Consider the following 21709-nt stretch of genomic DNA (forward strand, 5'->3'; position numbering starts at 1 on the left):
GTCCGGGGCTGGTGTGGGCGCTGTGTGCATGCGGGGCTGGTGTGGGCGCTGTGTGTGTGCGGGGCTGGTGTGGGCGCTGTGTGTGTGCAGGGCTGGTGTGGGCGCTGTGTGTGTGCAGGGCTGGTGTGGGCGCTGTGTGTGTGCAGGGCTGGTGTGGGCGCTGTGTGTGTGCGGGGCTGGTGTGGGCGCTGTGTGCGTGGGGCGCTGGTGTGTACACTGTGTGTGTGTGCGTCCGGGGCTGGTGTGGGCGCTGTGTGTGTGCGGGGCTGGTGTGGGCGCTGTGTGTGTGCGGGGCTGGTGTGGGCGCTGTGTGTGTGCGGGGCTGGTGTGGGCGCTGTGTGCGTGCGGGGCTGGTGTGGGCGCTGTGTGTGGTGGGGCGCTGGTGTGTACACTGTGTGTGTGTGCATGGGGCTGTTGCAGGGCACTGTGTGTGTGCGGGGCTGGTGTGGGCGCTGTGTGTGTGTGCGGGGCTGGTGTGGGCGCTGTGTGTGCGTGCGGGGCTGGTGTGGGCGCTGTGTGTGTGCGGGGCTGGCTGTGAGGAAAGGCCCCCATGAGTCTGGGAAGCGGCCGCTGGCAGGTGCTGCCGTCATGGGTGCTGGGAAGCCCCGCAGTGCTCCTCCCCAGATCTCAGGAGCCCCGGGGGAAGCGGCCCGCCAGCACCCTCCCACGAACAGAGACTGCCGGTGCCGGCTTTGACTCCCATTTCTCCAGCTTCTCTCCTCTGCTGCACCCTGAATCCCTCGGGAGGGCTCAGAAGGGCACCCCGGCCAGCATCCTTGCCCACGCCCCGTGTCCCCAGCGTCTGGACCTCGGCCGTGTAGCAGATGTGTGGTGGGGTGTCACAGCCATTCTGGTTTGCATTTTCCCGATGGACAGTTATCTGAGGAAATCTGGCGTGCTCACTGCCCACGTCTTCCTGGGTGCCGGGTCTGTCTGTGAAGGTCTTAGTCCACGCGGAATTAGGCGATGCACTGGCTTGTGGGTGAGCCTGATGCGTGGCTTTGGGTAGCACTCCTGATCAGAAGTGCCTTCTGAGCTATTTCCTTCCGCTCTTCCTCCCCTGAGCAGCGAAGCCTTCAGAGCAGGCGCTCCGAAGTCCATCGAAGCCAGGCTGCCTGCCCTTCCTTCCCGGCTGCCTGTGGTCGATGCCCGTAGTAAGTCAGGGAATTCAGCACCACCGAGATTTCTCCAGGCTGTCTTGCAAGGATTCCATACTTTCTGGACTTGATGTGTAGTCCGCTGTTGTCTTTATGGAGAGTGTCAGAGCCGTATCTCCGTTCGATTCTGCACAAGACGCTGCTTCCTCAGAACCGTTTGTGGTTCACTTCTCTGCCTGTCATTCTCCGTGTTCTTCTGCCAGGGCTGTTCACTGACTGTGCGATGTCTTGGGCCCTCTGGGCAGCCCACCTTTCCTTCACCACAGACGCATTCTCCTTGCGTGGCTTTCCCTTCCACGCGCCTGCTCTCCACAGTGCGGCATTGTAAGCAGGAGTCTTCACGTCACACTGCGCTCCTGCCTCTACCCACAGCCTCTACCCACAGCCTCTACCCAACAGCCTCTACCCACAGCCTCTACCCACAGCCTCTAACCTACAGCCTCTACCCAACAGCCTCTACCACAGCCTCTAACCAACAGCCTCTACCCACAGCCTCTACCCACAGCCTCTACCCAACAGCCTCTACCCACAGCCTCTAACCTACAGCCTCTAACCAACAGCCTCTACCCACAGCCTCTAACCAACAGCCTCTACCCACAGCCTCTACCCACAGCCTCTAACCAACAGCCTCTACCCACAGGCTCTACCCACAGCCTCTAACCAACAGCCTCTACCCACAGCCTCTAACCACAGCCTCTAACCAACAGCCTCTACCCACAGCCTCTAACCAACAGCCTCTACCCACAGCCTCTACCCACAGCCTCTAACCAACAGCCTCTACCCACAGCCTCTAACCACAGCCTCTAACCAACAGCCTCTACCCACAGCCTCTAACCTACAGCCTCTACCCACAGCCTCTAACCACAGCCTCTAACCAACAGCCTCTAACCACAGCCTCTACCCACAGCCTCTACCCACAGCCTCTACCCACAGCCTCTAACCAATAGCCTCTATCCATAGCCTCTAACCAACAGCCTCTACCCACAGCCTCTAACCTACTGCCTCTACCCACAGCCTCTAACCTACAGCCTCTACCCACAGCCTCTAACCAACAGCCTCTACCCCCAGCCTCTAACCAATAGCCTCTATCCATAGCCTCTAACCAACAGCCTCTACCCACAGCCTCTAACCACAGCCTCTACCCACAGCCTCTAACCACAGCCTCTAACCAACAGCCTCTACCCACAGCCTCTACCCACAACCTCTACCCACAGCCTCTAACCAACAGTCTTTACCCACAGCCTCTACCCAACAGCCTCTACCCAACTCTACTCACAGCCCCTACCCACAGCCTCTACCCAGCAGCCTTTACCAGACAACACTTAGGATCTGACTCAGGGGACCTGGTGGAAAAGCAGGTCCTGTTTGTGTGGGTGTGGTAGAGCACACCTGTAACCCGAGTGCTGGGGGCCGAGGTTCATAGTCAGCAGAAGGAACTCTGGCTACGTAGTGAGACTCTGTGAGCAAACCACCTCTAGGAGTTCTCTAGATATGTGATTTTCATGTCTTATGCATGTGGCAGAACCAGCAGCCTGGCCTGAACGTCTGAGAAGCATTGTGTGGGAGTGGAGCCCCGTCATGGGGGGCCGGGGAGCAGACCGGGGCCCAGGCACAGAGTTCACACAGATCTCTGCAACAGTCAGCCGTCACTGGCCTTCCGGAGCCAGGAGGCAAACGTTATGTCCGCGGGGAGGGCAGCCCCACGCTGTTAAGCTCTGTCTCCCAAACCGCACCACAGAAGCTAGCCTGACTTATATACCTGTGACTTTTTTCTGCTTTGAAACATATCCAGAAGGATAATTGCTTTAAAATACAAATTAAAAAACAAAATTGCTTCCCAATGTAAAGAAGTGATCATCTATTCAATTAATTGGTTGTTGAATGTCAGAAAGTGAATTTGTATTTAAAAACCTGTTTCAATGCCTAATACTAGCTCGGTAACATAAGAAAATAAATGCGGCATCTACAATAAAGTAGAAAATCCACTTTAATGCTCTCTAAGCACCATCTCCAACTGCCAGCAATTGTTCCCACATCGTTCGTTAGATTTTACAAAGGACAGATGTCAACATATTTTAAAATTCCTTGCAACTCAAAGGTCAAAAAAATGTATTTTAATTTTTGTTTGGGGGAGGCTCTCTCTTCTCCTAATTTAAATGTTGGTATGAAGCAATTTTTAAGGTTTGTTAACAGATGCAGCACAGTGTCGATCAAGACACCTAATCTCGGGAGATGAAGAGTGCTTTGGCTTTGATAAATGGCAAAATGGAAAATACAATTAGTTCATCTCATCATCAGGTTTGCAAAAATGAAGCTTGTAATAAATAACTCTTTCACTTTGCATTCTTCCTGCACTGGCACAAACCTCCACGCAGATGTCTGAGGCTCATTCTTTCTCATTTTAATTATTAACTAAGACTGGCTTTGGATCATTGAGGATAAGATTCATGTGAGTGCCAAAGTGAAATAGCTAGGGCTGTTGGTATTAATGCACTGGCTGCAGTAGTTTGACAAATAGCCGTGCATTGTGTCTTTAGGAGGAAGCAAACCATGCAGCTAGCTTAATAAGAACCTAAGTCCGGGCAGTAATGTCAGTGTGCGAGGGCTCTGCTTTCATGTGAGGCTATTAGCCAGAGTAGCGCCTTGGTTGTTAAAAATCTGTGGATCTACTCCGTGCCAGTCACCAGATACATTCTGTGTGATTAAGTACTAAGTGAGGGAAAGCAAGCCAAAATCTGTCACCCGCTCTCCAGGGCCTGTGAATAGCCCAGAGAGAGACAAAGGTAGGAAAGCCACGGGCCACTTCTCCACACGTGCACGCTCTGTCTGGGCCCCCCGGGACCTTGGGCTCAGGCCCCCGGGTGCCGAGTCCTGTCCGTGCCAAGGTCCTTATGTCCACGGGGAAGCGTTCTCCTTCTATAAAACGTGCACAGAACCTGTGGATCTTGACTCCTGCACCAGAGCACATCTCCTCACACTTGTGGTGCAAATGATGTATAAATACTTAGAATATGGTAGTCTTTCAGGGAGCAAGTCAGAAAGACTCCATTTTAGTTTCCAATATTTCAGCCCATTGTTGGTTGAAAACACTAACAAACAAGCACATACACCTGGATGCATGTAGGTATATATTTATATCTGGACAGATGTACACAGACTGCATGACAGATGAAGCATCGCTGTGTCTGTGCAGGCGTGCATGTGATAGTCCATATAAAATGTTTGGGAACATTTACAGGTATTTCATTATGGATAATTACAAATGTATATTTAGTCTCCTTGCTTGGAGCTTAAGAAGTGCTCTGTGGTTGCCTTTGTGTATTCCTACTTTCAAAGGAGAACGCATGATGTGCTTTCTTCTTAATATCCAAATAAAGACTATTTTATCACTAGGCAAATAACTAAACTACTATTATGAAAACAGCCATATGTGTGGCATTGTTGAATTTTCACCACGCCAGACACTCTTTAAGATTATATGGGCCATGAACCCTTCGAATCCTTACAACCGGCTACCGAGGGCTCTGGAGACCCAAAGACGTGGCTAGATTCCAAAGATTGCTGCTGTCCGTGGTGCAGCAGGATGGAGGGGGCTTTCACCCCGGACTGCACGTGTGCACGGGCAGCAACTCCTCCCACCCATCACCCACATAGATGCTTTAAGAGAGGAAAAGTAGCCCAGTGACACATACAGTATTGTGCATGAAACCACACCTCTCAGAAAGATTAAATATGATTAAAAATGAAGGTTCAAGGTGTGTGTTACCAATTTGGCACATTCAAAAGATAGATATCACACAGGACTCTCTATATTTGGGGGCCTTACACAAAAGCAAGGCATGGAAGTAGAATTTATTTGTTTTGCACCAGTATGTACTTGCATATACTTGTAAGTACAAGGGAACTCACTAGCCATACAACAATAGAGTATGCTAAAAAGAAAATAAGAAAGCAGTGTATCGCCAACTGTATCTTCAGCGCACAGTTTATAATATTTAACTTTATAAATGATGGGTTTTTTTTGAAAATTTTCTGAACTATTTGCTTGAGCCCTTTGCATTTCTATTTTATTAACTTCAGAAGATTTGCCTGTTAACAATTTTGCACGATTCAGCTTTGTCAGTATCTTTCCAGTTCCTGCAGGCTTCACTTTTGACAACTTTAATGCTAAGCTTCAGAGGGCACCTGGGTACGTGACCACGCATGCACACACATGCACATGGGCATAACCTGACCATTTTCTGTGCAGAGGGCTGCGTGGGTCCCGGAGCCACAGCCAAGGCGTGCTCCGGATTAGCATCCAGTCGTTTCCATAATTCCTGGGGAACGCCCCCCACCACGTGGCTGAGAGCAGAGCCCAGGCCCCTCTCAAGGTGGCTCTCCAGCTCGCTCGTGTAGGGAGCCCTGGGAGGCCCGCTGGAAGCATGGCCTGGTCCAGGGCTCCGATGGCTCCCACGGTGGACCCCACAGGCCCTGCCCCCCTGCGCCCCGCGCTCTTCCTGTCCTCTGGGGTGCTTGGAGCGTGGCCCAGCGTCCCTTCCTCGTCCAGTCAGCCCAGTCACCCAGGGTCCCCTGAACATCTGTGCTAGGAGACTCATTGCAGTATTCACATTGATGGCATCTAATCGTAATTGTGCAGATCAAATTCATCATGAGACACACTTACCACCTTGAGTGTGTAAGAGGCAACAGCAACAAAAAAGCCTCCCGTAAAAAAAAAAAAAACAGTTGTTCCCTTCACTGGGGCTGATTGGACAGTTAGGGACGATCCGCGAGGAGGGCCTGTAACTTAGGGCAGGGCTTCGTGGGTCCATCCTTAAGGTCTGCATGGTGTGGATCCCTTCCCAGGTTAGCCTTTCTGGTTTGTTCCTGGCTGGATGAATGAGCCTGAATAAACTGGAATCGCTCACAGCAAGCTTTTAAAAAGCAGCTTCTCAAATCAAGTCCAATGACCTCGTTGCCATGGACGCACTCACAGCCCAGGGAAATGGTGTCTTTTGTTTTCCGCAGACTCCTTGGTGTGGATGTTGTTGAAGGGTCCAGTTTGAGAGCTGGACCTAGGGGCTTTAGAGTTTTATTAGGAAAACGTCTCTCTGTCCATATAAACCTAGAGCAATGGGTGCATCTCAAACTCAAAAAGGAAATCAGATTAAGGATTACCCTCCTCTCCCTGCTTTGAGTGGTGGGATTTGAACTCCGGCACCCTGTCACCTGAGCCAGGCCGACTAAGAATCGTTATTTGTCAGATGAGCTCTCATGCCTTTGCCTGGAGCACCTGGGCCGTTACTCTTTCCTCTGTCCGTGCATCTTGGATGGCAGAAGGGTGCCACTACACGTGGCTTTTCTGTTGGGATGAAGTCTCACTAGCATTGTTCTTAGTTTGCTTTAGCTGAGATCCTTCTGATCTGCCCCTCCCACGTAGTTGGTATTACAGGCATGAGCAGCTGTACCCAACTTTAACAAGCTTTTGTTCACATGTCTTACTTTGTTGTTGGTTTTACTATTCACAATACCAAAAGGGTTACATTTTAGCGTATCTGCAGAGTCCTGGTAATTTTCTGGGTGAGATGTTAGCAGCATTTTGGACATGTCTGACTCACTTGTAACGAACTCCCGTGGGACTTACGTGTAAACCGTCTCTGTTCGGCTCTGAAGACCCTACCAGGCTGATTCCCCAGACTCACGAAGGCCGCCAGCCAGCCTCGCCAGCCCCGAGCTCGTAGATGGGGTGAATGTCAGGGAGGAAGCTGCAGGTGACTGTGAAACTCCAGTGAAATCAGCCACAGACGCACAAGTGTTCACCTCCCTTTCAGTCTCCCGGCACCGGCAGTGGCGCCCTGTGCCGCCGGTACCTGTGCGCCCCACGCCTCTGAGCGCCCTGTGCCTGTCACCGGAGACCTCGCGCACAGCTGCTCCAGCCTTCCCCCAAGAGGCTGGAGAGATGTCCGCTCCGGCGCATGGCTGACTCTTCCCCACCAGGGCTGAGGCTGCAGGCCTGAGTTGCATGTCTATAAATCCAAAAACAAATGGCTGCCCTGTGTGTGTGCGCGCGCATGCACACGCACCACAGAAAGAAAGGAACAGGCCAACTGACTTTTAACCGTTAGTGTCCGCGCTGGGGTTCAGGGACTGGGCCCCGCCGGGTGCTGATAGAGGTTTATGCAGAAAATCCGTGCGTGCATCTGCGCCATTCCCGGTGCAGAGCCTGGTGGGTGGCACCAGCCCGCCGGCCTCTGGGTCAGGGTTCGGCTCTTCATGTGCCGTCTGACCTCTCTGCCCCTGCCTCACCATCATTGGGACGGCAGGCAGACACTGGGTATTTGATTTTGATGATAAGTAGGGACTGGCGTCTGTCTCGGGCCTTGATGACGGAGGCTTCAGCCGAGGGGTCTCACTGTGACCTGCTTCTCTTGCAGCGGTGCCCTGCCCCAGCATCGAGGCCCAGCTGTCAGACCACGTCCTCTGGAGGCTGGTGTCGGGGTCAATGAACGAGTTCGGGGCCCAGGTCCTGCTGAGCTGCAGCCCTGGCTACTTCTTAGAAGGCCGCAGGCTCCTCCAGTGTCAAGCAAATGGTACGTGGAGCGCCGGACAGGAGAGGCCCAGGTGTAAAGGTGAGTGGCGTCCTTCCCCGGTGACGCAGGCCCTCCCGGGTGACGCAGGCCCTCCCAGGTGACGCAGGCCCTCCCCGCTGACGCAGGCCCTCCCGGGTGACGCAGGCCTTCCCTGGTGACACAGGCCCTCCCGGGTGACGCAGGCCCTCCCGGGTGACGCAGGCCCTCCCAGGTGACGCAGGCCCTCCCCACTGACGCAGGCCCTCCCGGGTGACGCAAGCCCTCCCGGGTGACACAGGCCCTCCCCGCTGACGCAGGCCCTCCTGGGTGACGCAAGCCCTCCCAGGTGACGCAGGCCCTCCCCGCTGACGCAGGCCCTCCCAGGTGACGCAGGCCCTCCCAGGTGACGCAGGCCCTCCCCGCTGACGCAGGCCCTCCCGGGTGACGCAAGCCCTCCCGGGTGACACAGGCCCTCCCCGCTGACGCAGGCCCTCCCCGGTGACGCAGGCCCTCCCCGGTGACACAGGCCCTCCCCGGTGACGCAGGCCCTCCCGGGTGACGCAGGCCTTCCCTGGTGACACAGGCCCTCTCCGGTGACACAGGCCCTCCCGGGTGACGCAGGCCCTCCCGGGTGACGCAGGCCCTCCCGGGTGACACAGGTCTTCCCCGGTGACGCACTTCTAAGGCACTTGTGTCTATGGGTGACCCCACCATGGTGCTCCACCGTTGCAGTCCTGTAGATGAGGGTGGAGCCAGGTGACATGTCTGCACGATTCCGTGACAAGCCTGTGCTGCTGTGGCCTGAACTGTCGGTACTGTGTGGGACATGGGTGATGTGCTTTCATGTTCAGTGACCATTTCCTGTCGGGACCCTCAAAGAGCTCACGTCAGCTCCAAGACAAATAAGAACCTGCTGTGTTATAAGATCCACATAGAAACGCATGAGGTTTGGGGAGCACCATTTATGCTGAGGATTGTGTGTGTTTCACAGCCATCGTGCGGTGTATGCTTGGTTTTTCTCTCACCAAGGGACAATTAAGGCTTTGAGTACATCTCATAACAAATGAGAATGAAAGAAAAGTAGGCCACACTGATTTGTGCAAGGCCTAACAACGGTGATGCTTTTCAGGAAATGATCATGCATATTCACAGGTAGTTGAAACACAGTAACGTGTGTATAATACTCCACTCAATGAGAAGGAACTCAAATCCAAACCGAGGGAGGCAAAGGAAGATGCTTAGTGTTTAGAGAGAACTTGCAGCTCTCAAAGAACAAATGTTAATTAGGCACAAACTAGAAACTCCTCATGGGAACCCGGGGGGCGTTGGGAGGGAGGGGCGCTGGCCCCTGGTGCCTGCCAAGGGAAGCCTTCCGTGTCCCCAGAGGTTTCTGGGAGTTGTCTCCTGCACATAGCCCGCTCCAGGGAAGGTGGTGTTGGGGGACTGTGTCAGGCTCCCCGCCTTCTCCAAGCCAGAAGCAGGGGCTAAAGCAGATTAGCTTTCAGAAGGAAGGTTTCCAGGGACGCCCTGCGGGCCAGGCCTCTCCACCCGCGTATTCCCCAGGGTCTTGGCTGGTTCCTAGTGCTCCCCCTGCCCAGGGCCCACGGCATGGACCTACAGTTCTATGCTCACGCAGCATCAGGTTTCCAGAGGATTCAGACACATAGTTGGAGGCTTCCTGGGTTCTTGTTCTTTCCATGAAAGGATATGCAGTGCTGTTCACGAAAATAGATGCTCTGATGGGACCGCCGTCAGCTTGTCGACTCTGCCAGAAGAAACCTTACCCTGCAGGAACCACCTTTTTGATCATGAGTGTAAAGTTGTTTACCGCTTATATTTTCAAGACTGTTTGCCAAATAAGAAGAGATTCAGCCTCCCCTGATTCTTGAGACCAGTTTCATCGTGAGATGCCGCTGCCCGGGAGAGGCTCCCCCAGGGCGCTGCCGTCCCGGAGCCCTCTTTCTAACGCTGGTCCTGCACTGACTGGAGCGCGGGGGCTGTGTGGTCCGGGTCCATCCGGGGAACAGAGCCTCCCGCTTTATAGAGCAGATATCTATACTTGAGTGTCATCGCATCAGGAAAAGCACAGCGGATATAGTGCTGGGACATACTAAACACCTTTAAATCTTTACCCTTCAAGGAGTAAAGTGAGAATATGTGTTAGAAACTTACGCTGTATTTACATTATTTTCTGTTACCTACAAACAAAAAAGTCATAAAATCCATAAATCACTAGCATCAAGAAAATACACACGAGTGTATTTTCCCCGCAGAGCGTGACCGCGGGGTCTGTGCAGCGTGACTGTAAGCACTTGCATGATGTGGCTGTCGGCTGTGCACAGTGTGACCGTGACTGTTCGGTGTGCGCTCGTGTCCTGGGGCACACCAAGCATGAACGCTGAGCCTGCTCTCCATCTGATCCCCGGCCCTTCACTGGGCAAGCATGGCCCTGTTGACGGGTCGCGGCCTTGGGAGCTGGGGCAGGATCTGGTCTCTCGGTCTTTATCAGCGGAGAGCACCTGTTCTTGTCTATGAGTCCCAGCAATACTCTGCCAAGAAGGCTGACCTTACAGCCCGATGGGCACCATCAGCAGGAGACTGCGCTTCTGTGCCAGTTCCGTGGGACGCTGTTTCCTCGCTGTTTCTCCCACACCTTTCCCAGGGGGGAGGGGGCGGGGGGGGGGACACAGTCACCTTCCGTTCCACAGATTGCTGTAAGCATCACAGTTTCAAAACATGGTCCCATTAATTAAATGGCTATCTGTTAAATCTCATAGCTCAAGGTAGAAGTAATAGTGTGTTGGGAAGAAGGCTTTGGACCAGTTAAAACCAAGGTTTAGAAATGTTAAGTCCTCCTTGACTTCACGACGTGCCGTGCAGCACACGTGTTCCCTTTGCCTGCCCGCGCGGCCCACGGTGACGCGGGGCCCAGGGGCCCAGCACCAGTACTGCGTTCCCAGTGTCTGTCGCACGACCCTGCTGGTCACCTCGCTGAGCAGCGGGCCGCACACGTGAACTGAGGCGGCATCTGAAGGGCTGATGCCCGTGGTGCCTGCAGGTACCGCAGGAATCGCCCCGCAGGTCTTCACCGCTGATTCCATTGCCGAGTGGTTCCCGACACGTGTGGCTTCGGCGGGATGAACGTGTCTCTGTCCTTTCTGAGACAGCCGCACAGTCTTGAGTGCTGCGTGTTATCACCCACCCTAGCGGGGCCCAGGGACTGTCACGTTCACCTCCGGACCTGTGGACGTGGGTGGCCTGTGGCCCGGCTGTGGCGTGAGGGCCATGGTGCGGGGTTTTCCCGCTGCCAGCCGGTGACTGTTGATGTGGACACTGCTTGCCAGCTTGGCTTCAGCCTCTCCTCATTAGAGCTCACTCGGAGGTCTGCATGCTGCCCTTTGCCTTGCTTTCTAAGACTTCTGTTCTTACTACTTAAATCACCCAGGAGCCTCTAGAAGCCTGGGGCCTGACACTGGGATTCCACACCACAGTGGTCATACATCTGCAGTACAGAGCTGTGTGTGTGTCCTGTGTGTCTGCTGTGTCCTGTGTGTCTGCTGTGTCCTGTGTCTGCTGTGTCCTGTGTCTGCTGTGTCCTGTGTGTCTGCTGTGTCCTGTGTGTCTGCTGTGTCCTGTGTGTCTGCTGTGTCCTGTGTCTGCTGTGTCCTGTGTCTGCTGTGTCCTGTGTCTGCTGTGTCCTGTGTCTGCTGTGTCCTGTGTTTGCTGTGTCCTGTGTGTCTGCTGTGTCCTGTGTGTCTGCTGTGTCCTGTGTCTGCTGTGTCCTGTGTCTGCTGTGTCCTGTGTCTGCTGTGTCCTGTGTCTGCTGTGTCCTGTGTTTGCTGTGTCCTGTGTGTCTGCTGTGTCCTGTGTGTCTGCTGTGTCCTGTGTCTGCTGTGTCCTCTGTGTCTGCTGTGTCCTGTCTATGCTGTGTCCTGTCTATGCTGTGTCCTGTGTGTCTGCTGTGTCCTGTGTCTCTGGTACATCCTGTGTCTGCTGTGTCCTGTGTCTCTGCTGTGTCCTGTGTCTGCTGTGTCCTGTGTCTGCTGTGTCCTGTGTCTGCTGTGTCCTGTGTGTCTGCTGTGTCCTGTGTTTGCTGTGTCCTGTGTCTGCTATGTCCTGTGTCTCTGCTGTGTCCTGTGTCTGCTGTGTCCTGTGTGTCTGCTGTGTCCTGTGTCTGCTGTGTCCTGTGTCTGCTGTGTCCTGTGTCTGCTGTGTCCTGTGTGTCTGCTGTGTCCTGTGTCTCTGGTACGTCCTGTGTCTGCTGTGTCCTGTGTCTGGTGTGTCCTCTGTGTCTGCTGTGTCCTGTGTCTGCTGTGTCCTGTGTCTATGCTGTGTCCTGTGTCTGCTGTGTCCTGTTTCTGCTGTGTCCTGTGTCTCTGGTACGTCCTGTGTCTCTGCTGTGTCCTGTGTCTCTGGTGCGTCCTGTGTGTTTGCTGTGTCCTGTGTCTGCTGTGTCCTGTGTCTGCTGTGTCCTGTGTGTCTGCTGTGTCCTGTGTCTGCTGTGTCCTGTGTGTCTGCTGTGTTCTGTGTCTCTGGTACGTCCTGTGTCTGCTGTGTCCTGTGTCTCTGATATGGTGACTGCTTTGTCTCCTGTGCCCGAGTGCTTAGTCAGTGGCAATGCTCAGGCTTGGAGGCATGCTGGGACACCTGCTCACCCTTCCTACAACTCAAAAGACCTAGCTCGTACATATGCTTGCTAGCTTCTGGAACGTACCGCATGTCCTGGTCAGGATCTAACCGATTTTGTAAGCAACAGAAAGGACGATAGACTCAGTTCTGCCATGGGGTTTGGATGGCCTGAACACTGCCCGGCGACGTCGGTGCAGATCATCCACACTCATCCTGACAGGCCCACGTGGGTCTGAGCATGCACGCCAGGCGTGTACTGGCCAGGATAGTAGATATGCTCGCTGTCAGTGAACACATCCATAAATGGTACATGTTGAAGGATGAGCAAAAAACAAACAATGGGTGATTTCAGGGATCTAAATATTTGGGGAGTTGCTGTATTTTCAACCCTCCTCTTCAGGGTCTTGTGTCAAGGGGCTGTAGAAAGCACACTGGGCTTGGAGCACTGGTGCCACCCCGCCCCGATCCTGGTGATGCCGCCATTGGGATGCGTGGTTTATTCTGAGCAGTGAGGATGTCTGGGCCTGAGATCACGCTCCCCCTCTCTCCTCTAGTCATCTCCTGTGGAAGCCTGCCCTCCCCTCCCAACGGTAACAAGATCGGGACGCTGACCACGTACGGAGCCACGGCCATCTTCACCTGCAACACGGGCTACACACTCGTGGGCTCCCATGCCAGGGAGTGTCTGGCAAACGGCCTGTGGAGCGGACCCGAGACGCAGTGCCTGGGTAAGTCCTTCCGGCCCTGTACTGCTGCCCTCCGGTCCTTCCGGCCCTGTACTGCTCCACTCAAGATGCCTTGAAACGGGTCCCCAAATGCCGGCCCAGACTTGTCCCTGCTTCCAGAGCGCCGTTAGTCTCAGTCCATGCGATGTGAGCTGGCCAGACAGGGTGACCTAGGGACTGTCCTAAAGAGGGCAAAGAACACACTCAAAGGCCATCTTCAAAGGCTTTGTGCTTCTGGAAAGCACACGCATGAATTTCAGAACCTATACGTTCTATCTTTTTACAAATACACAAATTATATGCAGAAACTGGAGTGGGCTGGTGCTGGCGACTCCTAGCTGCATCCCAAAGACTGCGGCGAGCGTGGAAGCCAGCCCGGGCAGCAGGGTGGGCAGGACTCCGCCTCCCGTGAAGCAGCCAGGCCGGGGAGCGAGCAAGCTGGACAAGCTCAGACCCCTGAATAGGACCATAAAGAGTGAATTGTTAAAGCCCGCGCCGGTGGCTCACGCCTGTCATCCTAGCTACTCAGGAGGCTGAGATCTGAGGATCGCGGTTCAAAGCCAGCCCGGGCAGGAATGGCCGTGAGACTTTTACCTCCAATAAACCACTAGAAAACCAGAAGTGGTGCTGTGGCTCAAGTGGTAGAGCACTAGCCTTGAGCTGAAGAGCTGAGGGACAGTGCCCAGACCCAGACAAAAGAGACTGAATTGTTATACTGGGAAGGAGCTGTCATTGCTTGGTTTTCTTATTTTTCCTCCAAGGATGAAATGCTTTTTACAGTGTAATGACTGAAGAAAGGGACGATGATATTTCTGTGGAACAAACGTGTGAACATTGTTGAAAACGCAGTTGGCAGCGCAGTGGTGCTGAGCCCTTGTCAGACGCCTTCCCCTCTCTAGTGGTGCTGAGCCCTTGCAGGACGCCTTCCCCTCTCCTGGCCTTCGCAGGGGTGGTCCTTTGTCATTCCAGTGCCCACCGCGGTGCCTCCTGTGCCTTACTACTACACGTACCTCATTACTTCCAGTACCAACTACAATTACTCAAGCCTAAGTCCTTAGAACCACCAGCTCCCACCTAGTTACAGAGCCTTCCTACCTCTAGTAAAAACAGTTCTCGTGCCCACCCAGTTATATCTCTTTATCATAGTCCTAATACCTACCCCGTTACACTATCTTTTCACCCCAAGTCCCTCGAAGCCTCCCGTGCTGCCTGCTCACACGGTGAACGCTCTGTGTTGGCGTCAGCGGTCCCCACGGTGCCCCGCCCCGAGCCTCCTCGCATGTGTGGGTTCCGACTCCACACCGCCTGTCACGGCCTGGGCTTTTGCAGAAGCACGCTCCCGGCTATGAGTGCAGCGTCTGGTGTGTAAGAAGAAATGTCTGTGGAGACGGGGCACCAGCTTGCACAACAGGTTCTGTGCATGGCACTCTGGTGTGTCCGGCATTGTTCACGGGGACACTTGCCACAGACACATTGCTGGTTGAGCAGATATGCCAGGCATGTTGGCCATCACGGGAGCCCCGTAGACAGTAAGAGAGCCTTGTCTATGGAGAGTAGGGATAGATCCTCTTCACCACGCGCTCCGTGACTATGTCTCCACTGGGTCAGAGGTCGTAGCAGGAAGTCTTACCCAGAACCCCTGACCGAGGACGGCGAATGCATGCAGGCAGCACGCAGAGGAGTTACACACAACTGTACACACAGGTCTCAAAGCTACCCCATGCTGACTTCTCCCTCTGCCTCTCAGCAGGGTCTGCCAAGGCCCTGTGAAGTACCAAGGACTTGCTGTAATCCACACCCGTCTGGGCAGTGCGGCATGTCTCTCTAGGCTGCAGACCTCAGCTCTGGGCAGACTGACCTCATGTCTGCTTCCAGACACCTCCGTGCCCCTGAGGGACGTCTGGTGTGCCCCAGCCTCCGTCCCTCGGGGATGTCTGGTGTGCCCCAGCCTCTGTCCCTCGGGGATGTCTGGTGTGCCCCAGCCTCCGTCCCTCGGGGATGTCTGGTGTGCCAGCCTCCGTTAATTAATGCTGGTGTTTGCCTCTCCTGTGCTAATTTACCTCAAACCCAGCACTGAGCACAGGACCTGGAGGAGGAGTTATGTTTGCAGTCTGGTCCCCGGTTGCAAATGTCCTTCTTTGACAACACTTCTATTGTTCAGATTTTTCAATACATAACGGCCTGACAGCGCTCCCACTGGTGGCCTCTTTATGACAGTCAAGGCATCTCTGAAATGTACATTATCTTTTTATTAGATAGGTTTTTATTTGGAGTAAGTTTGCATTAGCTGAGCTATAATAACCATGAGGAAGCAAATTCTACGGTATGTGCAATATCGAGGGAAGCTCAGATGGTTAATCAGCTAGATGACATAATTCAAAGTATTCTTTCAGACTAAATATGCTGTGGCTCTTGTCACGTGAGCTTGGAATGTGTTCTTCAAATGCTTGGTATTTTTGAGAGGTCCAGGTAAAACATTTGACAGAACAGCTGATAACAATAATGTTCCTCTTAGGTCCAAAAGATGCTATTAGAGAAGAAAAATGTATCCTCCCCCCCCCCTTGTCTCTGCTGAAGGATCTCATGTACAAAGCACATGTGTGTCCTAGTCAGGAAAAGTAAACTATTTGGAAACAACCAATTTCACCCCTCACAGTTTATGCTTGTGTTATTCTTGCCCAGGGTAAGAGCAGCGAGCTCTTGGCCGTGTGTTTCAGAACATTGTCTAACAATATCTATTTCATTATTCAAGAGCCGCAGAGTACTTGAAAAGGTTAATAGGACAAAGTACTTCATTTAATGGAATCTATAACCTAAGAACAAATGTGGTCGATACCAAGTACTATTAATGATAAGCTGGGAATCATGAATGTCAAAAGGAAAGAACAGCAAAGCTCTTCAGGAAGTGTCCTATAGGTGGAGAAGAGGGAGGAGGCCACTTTGATTGTTTTGACATTTGTGTTGCTCAGGGTTTTTCATACCATAATGAGGATCAACTTTCACACCGGGCTACCTTTTAATATAGTGTGTTCAGATCATCTCTGGGATGTGGATTTCAGCACACACAAACAGGCTGAGGTGATTTTGGATGTGATACGTGGTCTAAATAGCTTATGTGTGGATAATCGGGTAGTCAGGTGACCTAGACAGTTCTAACCAAGGGATCAAGAGAGAGGGCTCGAGTAATATTGCAGACACCTGTGCTGGGCCAGGTGCTGGCTCCATTCCCTTGTGAGACCAGGACACTGGCTACCAGGGTTAAACCTGAGGTGAGTTCCTCAGAGCTCACCAGAGACAGGCCCACCTCCTGTCGGTCCATACAAATGATTCTTTCAGCATTTGTCCAGGTCTGAGAACCCAGCATAGATTTAGACTTCACTTTGAAAGCTGCATAGATGCTTCACTGACACAGAAGGCCGGGGAAGCGATGCAGACTGGTGCAGTTTATGCACAGGAATAGAAGCATGTGTATTTAGGAACTATGCGGAACAACAGGAACACTAAAAGGAAGCAGGTGAAAGATTTCAGAAAGCCTCAAAGACCATTGTACTGGCTTGAACTTTTCTTCCTACTGAGTATGGCCTTAAATCGCTGCTGCTTTCCTAGAATGACAGATATTTGGTCAAAAGTTGCATCTGGAGGCGCTGTGGCCAGGCTCCGGGCTGATGTCAGCACCTAGCGCCCAGAGTGCAGCGCATAGAGCAGAGAGACCTGCACAGCCACGGCCACGTGCGGAGCCGCAGAAGGGCCCACACCCTCTCTCAGCAGCTCAGCTGCCTGTGGAGGCGTCCAGGGTCTCACCCGTCCGCGTTCCCCAGGGTGCTTGACACGTACAGATGTGGAGGTGTACGCAAACCCATGCATGTTTCACGCTTGTAGTCACTGTTCGGCACATATATGTGGCTGGTCCCTCTGACATTCCATGACCACTCATCTCTATGAAAGACGAGTCCAGAGAAGGGGTCCACCCATACCAGCAGGACAGGTGACATCCAGCAGAAGAGACGTGGTCCGCAGACACCTGGCAGCCTGCTGCGGTTCTGACTCCCCTAAGGTCAGGACCTTCAACACTTGGCATTTATCCTCAGCAATGAAGCACCAGTTGCCACAAAGTAAATGCTAAGGATGAATATTTGGATAGGAGTTTTTCTAGAAATGGAGTTCTACTCTCACATTGATACTTAGTATCTGCCCTGCTGGTAACTGACACACTGAAAAGGAAGCCTTACAACAAGCACCTCCAAGAGGAGTATGTGTGTGTGTGTACATGTGTCTGTGCATGTGTGTGGTGTGGGGATGTGTGTGCACACATGTGTGTGGTGTATGTACACACGTGTGTGGTGTATGCATGTGTGTGTGGTGTGGGGATATGTGTGCATGCATGCGTGTGGTGTGTGTACACGCGTGTGTGGTGTGTGCAGACGTGTGTGCATGGGTTCATATGTGTGCCTACATGTCCTCAGGTCTCTCCCGAGGTATGACGTCCACCCTGCAGACTTCAGGTCCTGTCCACAGCACAGGAGGTGTCTGTCCAAGGCTTTGTTGTTGAAATTTCACATTGTTCTGGCTCTGAAATTCAGCTAGTCACAAAATACGGCATTGGCACTGGTGTGATGTGGATTTTGTTCTGTTTTGGTGGTGGGAGTGTAAAATAGAAAGAACACACCTTATGACTACATTTTTGGTTTTGCCACTGATTCTCAAAAACAACTTGGCATTGGAAGGTGGTGAATTATCCCTTCCACGGCAATGCAGCCAGCGTGGGCGAAGTGGAGACTAGTTCAGGTCCAGAAATTTTGCAGAATAGAACTGGGAAGTTATGCTTGAACTAACAGAAAATTTAGCCATCGCTTTCTGATGGGTTGATCTAAATCCGTCCACGTCTGCAAATCCAGATGCAGACTCTGTACGAATTCTTTAGGCCACTAGCTTCTCTGGTCCCTCTGTCTGATCAGTGCCTGACTTGTAGGCTTCTGGTGAGATTGGCATGCGTGAACTGGCCACAGACCTAGAGCCCCAACACCTTCTTCAGCAATTTCTGGCAGGTGTTTCTTGAGAAATTTAGAATTTGTGACTTACTAACACGGTAACTTGTGCTATAGAATTACTGTAAAAACACATAGGGATCTCTGTTTAAGCTACGGGCAAATGTCAATGAAGGAGTAAATATGAAAACAAAACAAGCAAACGAAGAGCCCTTGGAGTCTGGCTTCGCTGTATGCAGCTACAGAATCAGTGCATGACTTTGATTCATTGATATCTCGTTATGACCTGATTGCTCTCCTCCCCTTTACTCTTTCTTTTAATTTTTATATTCATAGAGTTTTCTCTATTTCACTGTAACTGGAATTGTGTGAAAAATCTGTACTTGCCTGTGGTATCCTTCAGACTTTGACTTGTTTAGAGAGGAACTTGCTGAGCCTGAAAGGAGAGCAAGTAAGAAACAAGTTGCTTCAAAGGGGCAGGAGCTTGACCAGCTGACACCCACTAACAACTCGGAGAGCCTCCAGCAGGGCTTGGCAGTGAGTGCGGCTGGCCATGTTTCTCTGAGAGTGGAAGGTCACCAGGAGGAGCAGAGACCTTTGTCCTGTCCCCAGTTCTCATCAGTCTCCAGCTCTGTCCTGCCCCGGCCTTTCCTTTGTCTGATATATGTCCTGCGGTGGTCAGCGTTGTTGCCCTTGCATTCCAGCCCACCTCCTACTTTTGTTCCATTCCTCCTGTATCTACCTCGTTAGTACCACTCTGCTCTGAACTCGGTACTTCCCCATCCTACAAAACACCCTGGTCACATTTTCATCAGACAGTGGTCTGCCAATGCTCAAGTTTCTGTGCCAGATCCTCCTTCTGGAGGGTCACACATCATATGACAACCTCATTTCTTTCCAGCCCTGATCTGATTTGCTAGGTGCCCCTCCTTTCTCTCAGCTTTTATTTGGAAATAGAACAGCAAGATAAATAATACGAAAGGCCAGGAAGTCAAATGCAGGAGTCATAGAATTATAAAAGTCATTCACACATAGTCCTTAGTGTGCTGGCGGACACTGCGGAGAGCTGGGAAGGGAAGGGTGGTGGAGGTGAAGTGGGGTTCCAGCCAGTCCGCTGCGTGGGGCTGCTGCTGGATTGGCTGTGGGTGAGTGAGGAGTGAGGGGCGTGGTGCGCGCAGTCCCGGCATTCATCGACGTTCTCTGCTGCTTCTGGGTCTGCTCTCAGCCGGGCACTGCGGCTCCCCGGACCCCATCGTGAACGGGCATATCAGCGGGGACGGCTTCAGCTACCGAGACACCGTCGTCTACCAGTGCAACCCCGGCTTCCGGCTGGTGGGGACCTCCGTCAGGATCTGCCTGCAGGACCACAAGTGGTCCGGCCAGACGCCCGTCTGTGTCCGTGAGTACTGCCGTGGTCGGACCATGCACACGCACACACGCATGTGCACGCTCATGCCCACTATGCTCCCATGCACACGTGATCCTACACACCCATGTGCTTGTGCACACACGCATGCATGCTGGTTGGGACACATGCCACCACACATGCACACATGCTCACTCACGCACACACTCATGCACATACAGATACACTCACACCTGTGCCTATGCTCACATGCAGTGTGTGCACATGCCTGTACACATGCTCAGACATGCCCATGCACATGTGCACAAACATGTACACATGTGCACACACACCTGTGCAACGCTCATACACGCCCACACCTGTGCACACGCTCATGCACGCACGCACACACACCCATCTTCAACCAGTAGCGAGCCTCTCGCCGTCCCCCTCGGCTGGCACTGTGACGCGCACGTCTGCGGTCACCGCTCCTCTCCCTCGTCTCAGCCTTCTGCCTCTTGCCCCCCCCACAGGACTGCTGACCACATTTAACTCCCACCAGTTGTGTCTGTGTGGTGTCCGGGATGACACTGCCATGCACTCACTCCTGTTTGTCACGGGACACCCAGGGGAGGGCGGCCTAGAGGAGGACTGCAGGCCCGCTCTGCGGATCTTCAGAGTATCTACTCTGCGTGACATTTGCAAACTGGTTTCATCAAGAATACCCAGTCTTGGACTAGAAAGATGGCTTAGTGGTAGAATGCTGGCCTTGCATGCATGAGGTCCTGGGTTCGATTCCTCAGCACCAGGAAAAAAGCAGAAAAAAAAAGCCAGATGTGGCGCTGTGGCTCAAGTGGTAGAGGGCTAGCTTTGAGTTGAAGAGCTGAGGGACAGCACCCAGGCCCAGAGTGCAGGCCCCACAACCAACAACAACAACAAAAAAGAATGCTCAGTCTTGCAAACAGCCCTCCTTTTTTACACAAAACTGACAATCATACGTAGACATCGCTCTTTAAACTGGTAACTTCAAAGATCAAAGCAGGGTCTGGTATTTAGAACAGTTGTAAGTTTTAAGACAGTTCTCACTCTGACACATTCTTTGTCTTCCTGTGAACTAAGCCACAGGGAGGTGGATGCGGCCATTGGGCAATGGCAGTGCTGTCTGCGATACGGGTCTGTCACATACACAGTTCAGGCATGAGAGCGTCAGTTAGAACTTACAGAGTGCTGGCAAGACAAATGAGGAACAAAAATACCAGTGTTTGGAAGGGCTAAGGACAGATCGTGCCCTGTTCTGTGTGGTGATTGTGTGAAGTATAACATGACAGTTCACCACATTTCAGAGTATCATACAACAGGACTGGCAGTGAAAATAACTTTGAGTGTGCACAGTTGGGTTGCTAATTTCATAACATTTAATTGGACATTTGAGTCATCTATACATGGACAATTTAGTTTTAAACAAAAAGCCATCATGTTTTCAAGAGTTCCAGAGATTGGCAAGTCCAAAGGAGGTAAACATTCAAACTCCCGTTCAAGCCAAACTATTCTCATCTGTCATTCGCTGCCTCTTTCAAATCCATGGTGTTCTGTCCTGCTGGAAGAAATAAGTTTCTGTAATGGGGAAACTACATCTGGCAGCCTTGTCCACAGTGTAACAAAGGTCTCTACCTTCAGCCCGTGGCCAATCCCAGATGCCCTTTTAGACACAAAGAGCAACTGCAGAGTGTCTGGTGAGAAATCCCCTGAGTCCGCCGTGTGGGTTTGCACCTGCGTGTTCTCATGAGCAGGGGAAGTGGGTGGTGACCTGGACCTGTTCTCCGCAGCGATCACCTGCGGACACCCCGGAAACCCTGCCCACGGCACCACCAATGGCACGGAGTTCAACCTGAACGACCTCGTGAACTTCACCTGCAACACGGGCTACTTACTGCATGGAGCCTCCCGTGCCCAATGCCGGAGCAGCGGCCAGTGGAGCAGCCCTCTGCCCACATGTCGAGGTAGGCAAGGGCCCCAGGCCCCGCGTGTCAGGGTGCAGAAAACTGTGTTCACAAATGGAGTGTGCAGCCTCAGCTCAGGGCTGGACACCAGCAGTGCACGCTGCTGACCACAGAGCCCTGCACACTGGGAAATCACACATGCAATTTCCCAAGAGCCTCTTTCTGCTTCTTGATGGGGACAGCCAATCACAAACCTAAGATATTTCTCCTGCAAAGACAAATCTGTCTGGGGTTTTTTTGTTTTGTTTTTGTTTTTGTTTTCTCATTCATTTGTTCATTCTTTGTTTTTGCTACAGTGTTTTATGAGCACTTTTAGC

At 52.6% G+C, this 21709-nt stretch overlaps 1 protein-coding gene across 1 annotated transcript in view; it reads left to right on the forward strand.

The window, feature by feature from the left end:
* The window catches only part of Csmd1 (CUB and Sushi multiple domains 1), a 1029359-nt gene that overhangs the window by 969572 nt on the left and 38078 nt on the right, over positions 1-21709 (forward strand). Inside the window, exons 51-54 of the mRNA XM_070015936.1 lie at positions 7574-7768; positions 12892-13065; positions 19273-19446; positions 21219-21392. Of these exons, the coding sequence (XP_069872037.1) occupies positions 7574-7768; positions 12892-13065; positions 19273-19446; positions 21219-21392 (717 nt within the window). The remainder of the gene's footprint in view (positions 1-7573; positions 7769-12891; positions 13066-19272; positions 19447-21218; positions 21393-21709) is intronic.

The sequence above is a fragment of the Dipodomys merriami genome, unplaced genomic scaffold, assembly GCF_024711535.1.
Source record: "Dipodomys merriami isolate MVZ:Mamm:240054 unplaced genomic scaffold, mDipMer1.0.p SCAF_12, whole genome shotgun sequence".
In the NCBI taxonomy this organism is placed as follows: Eukaryota; Metazoa; Chordata; class Mammalia; order Rodentia; family Heteromyidae; genus Dipodomys; species Dipodomys merriami.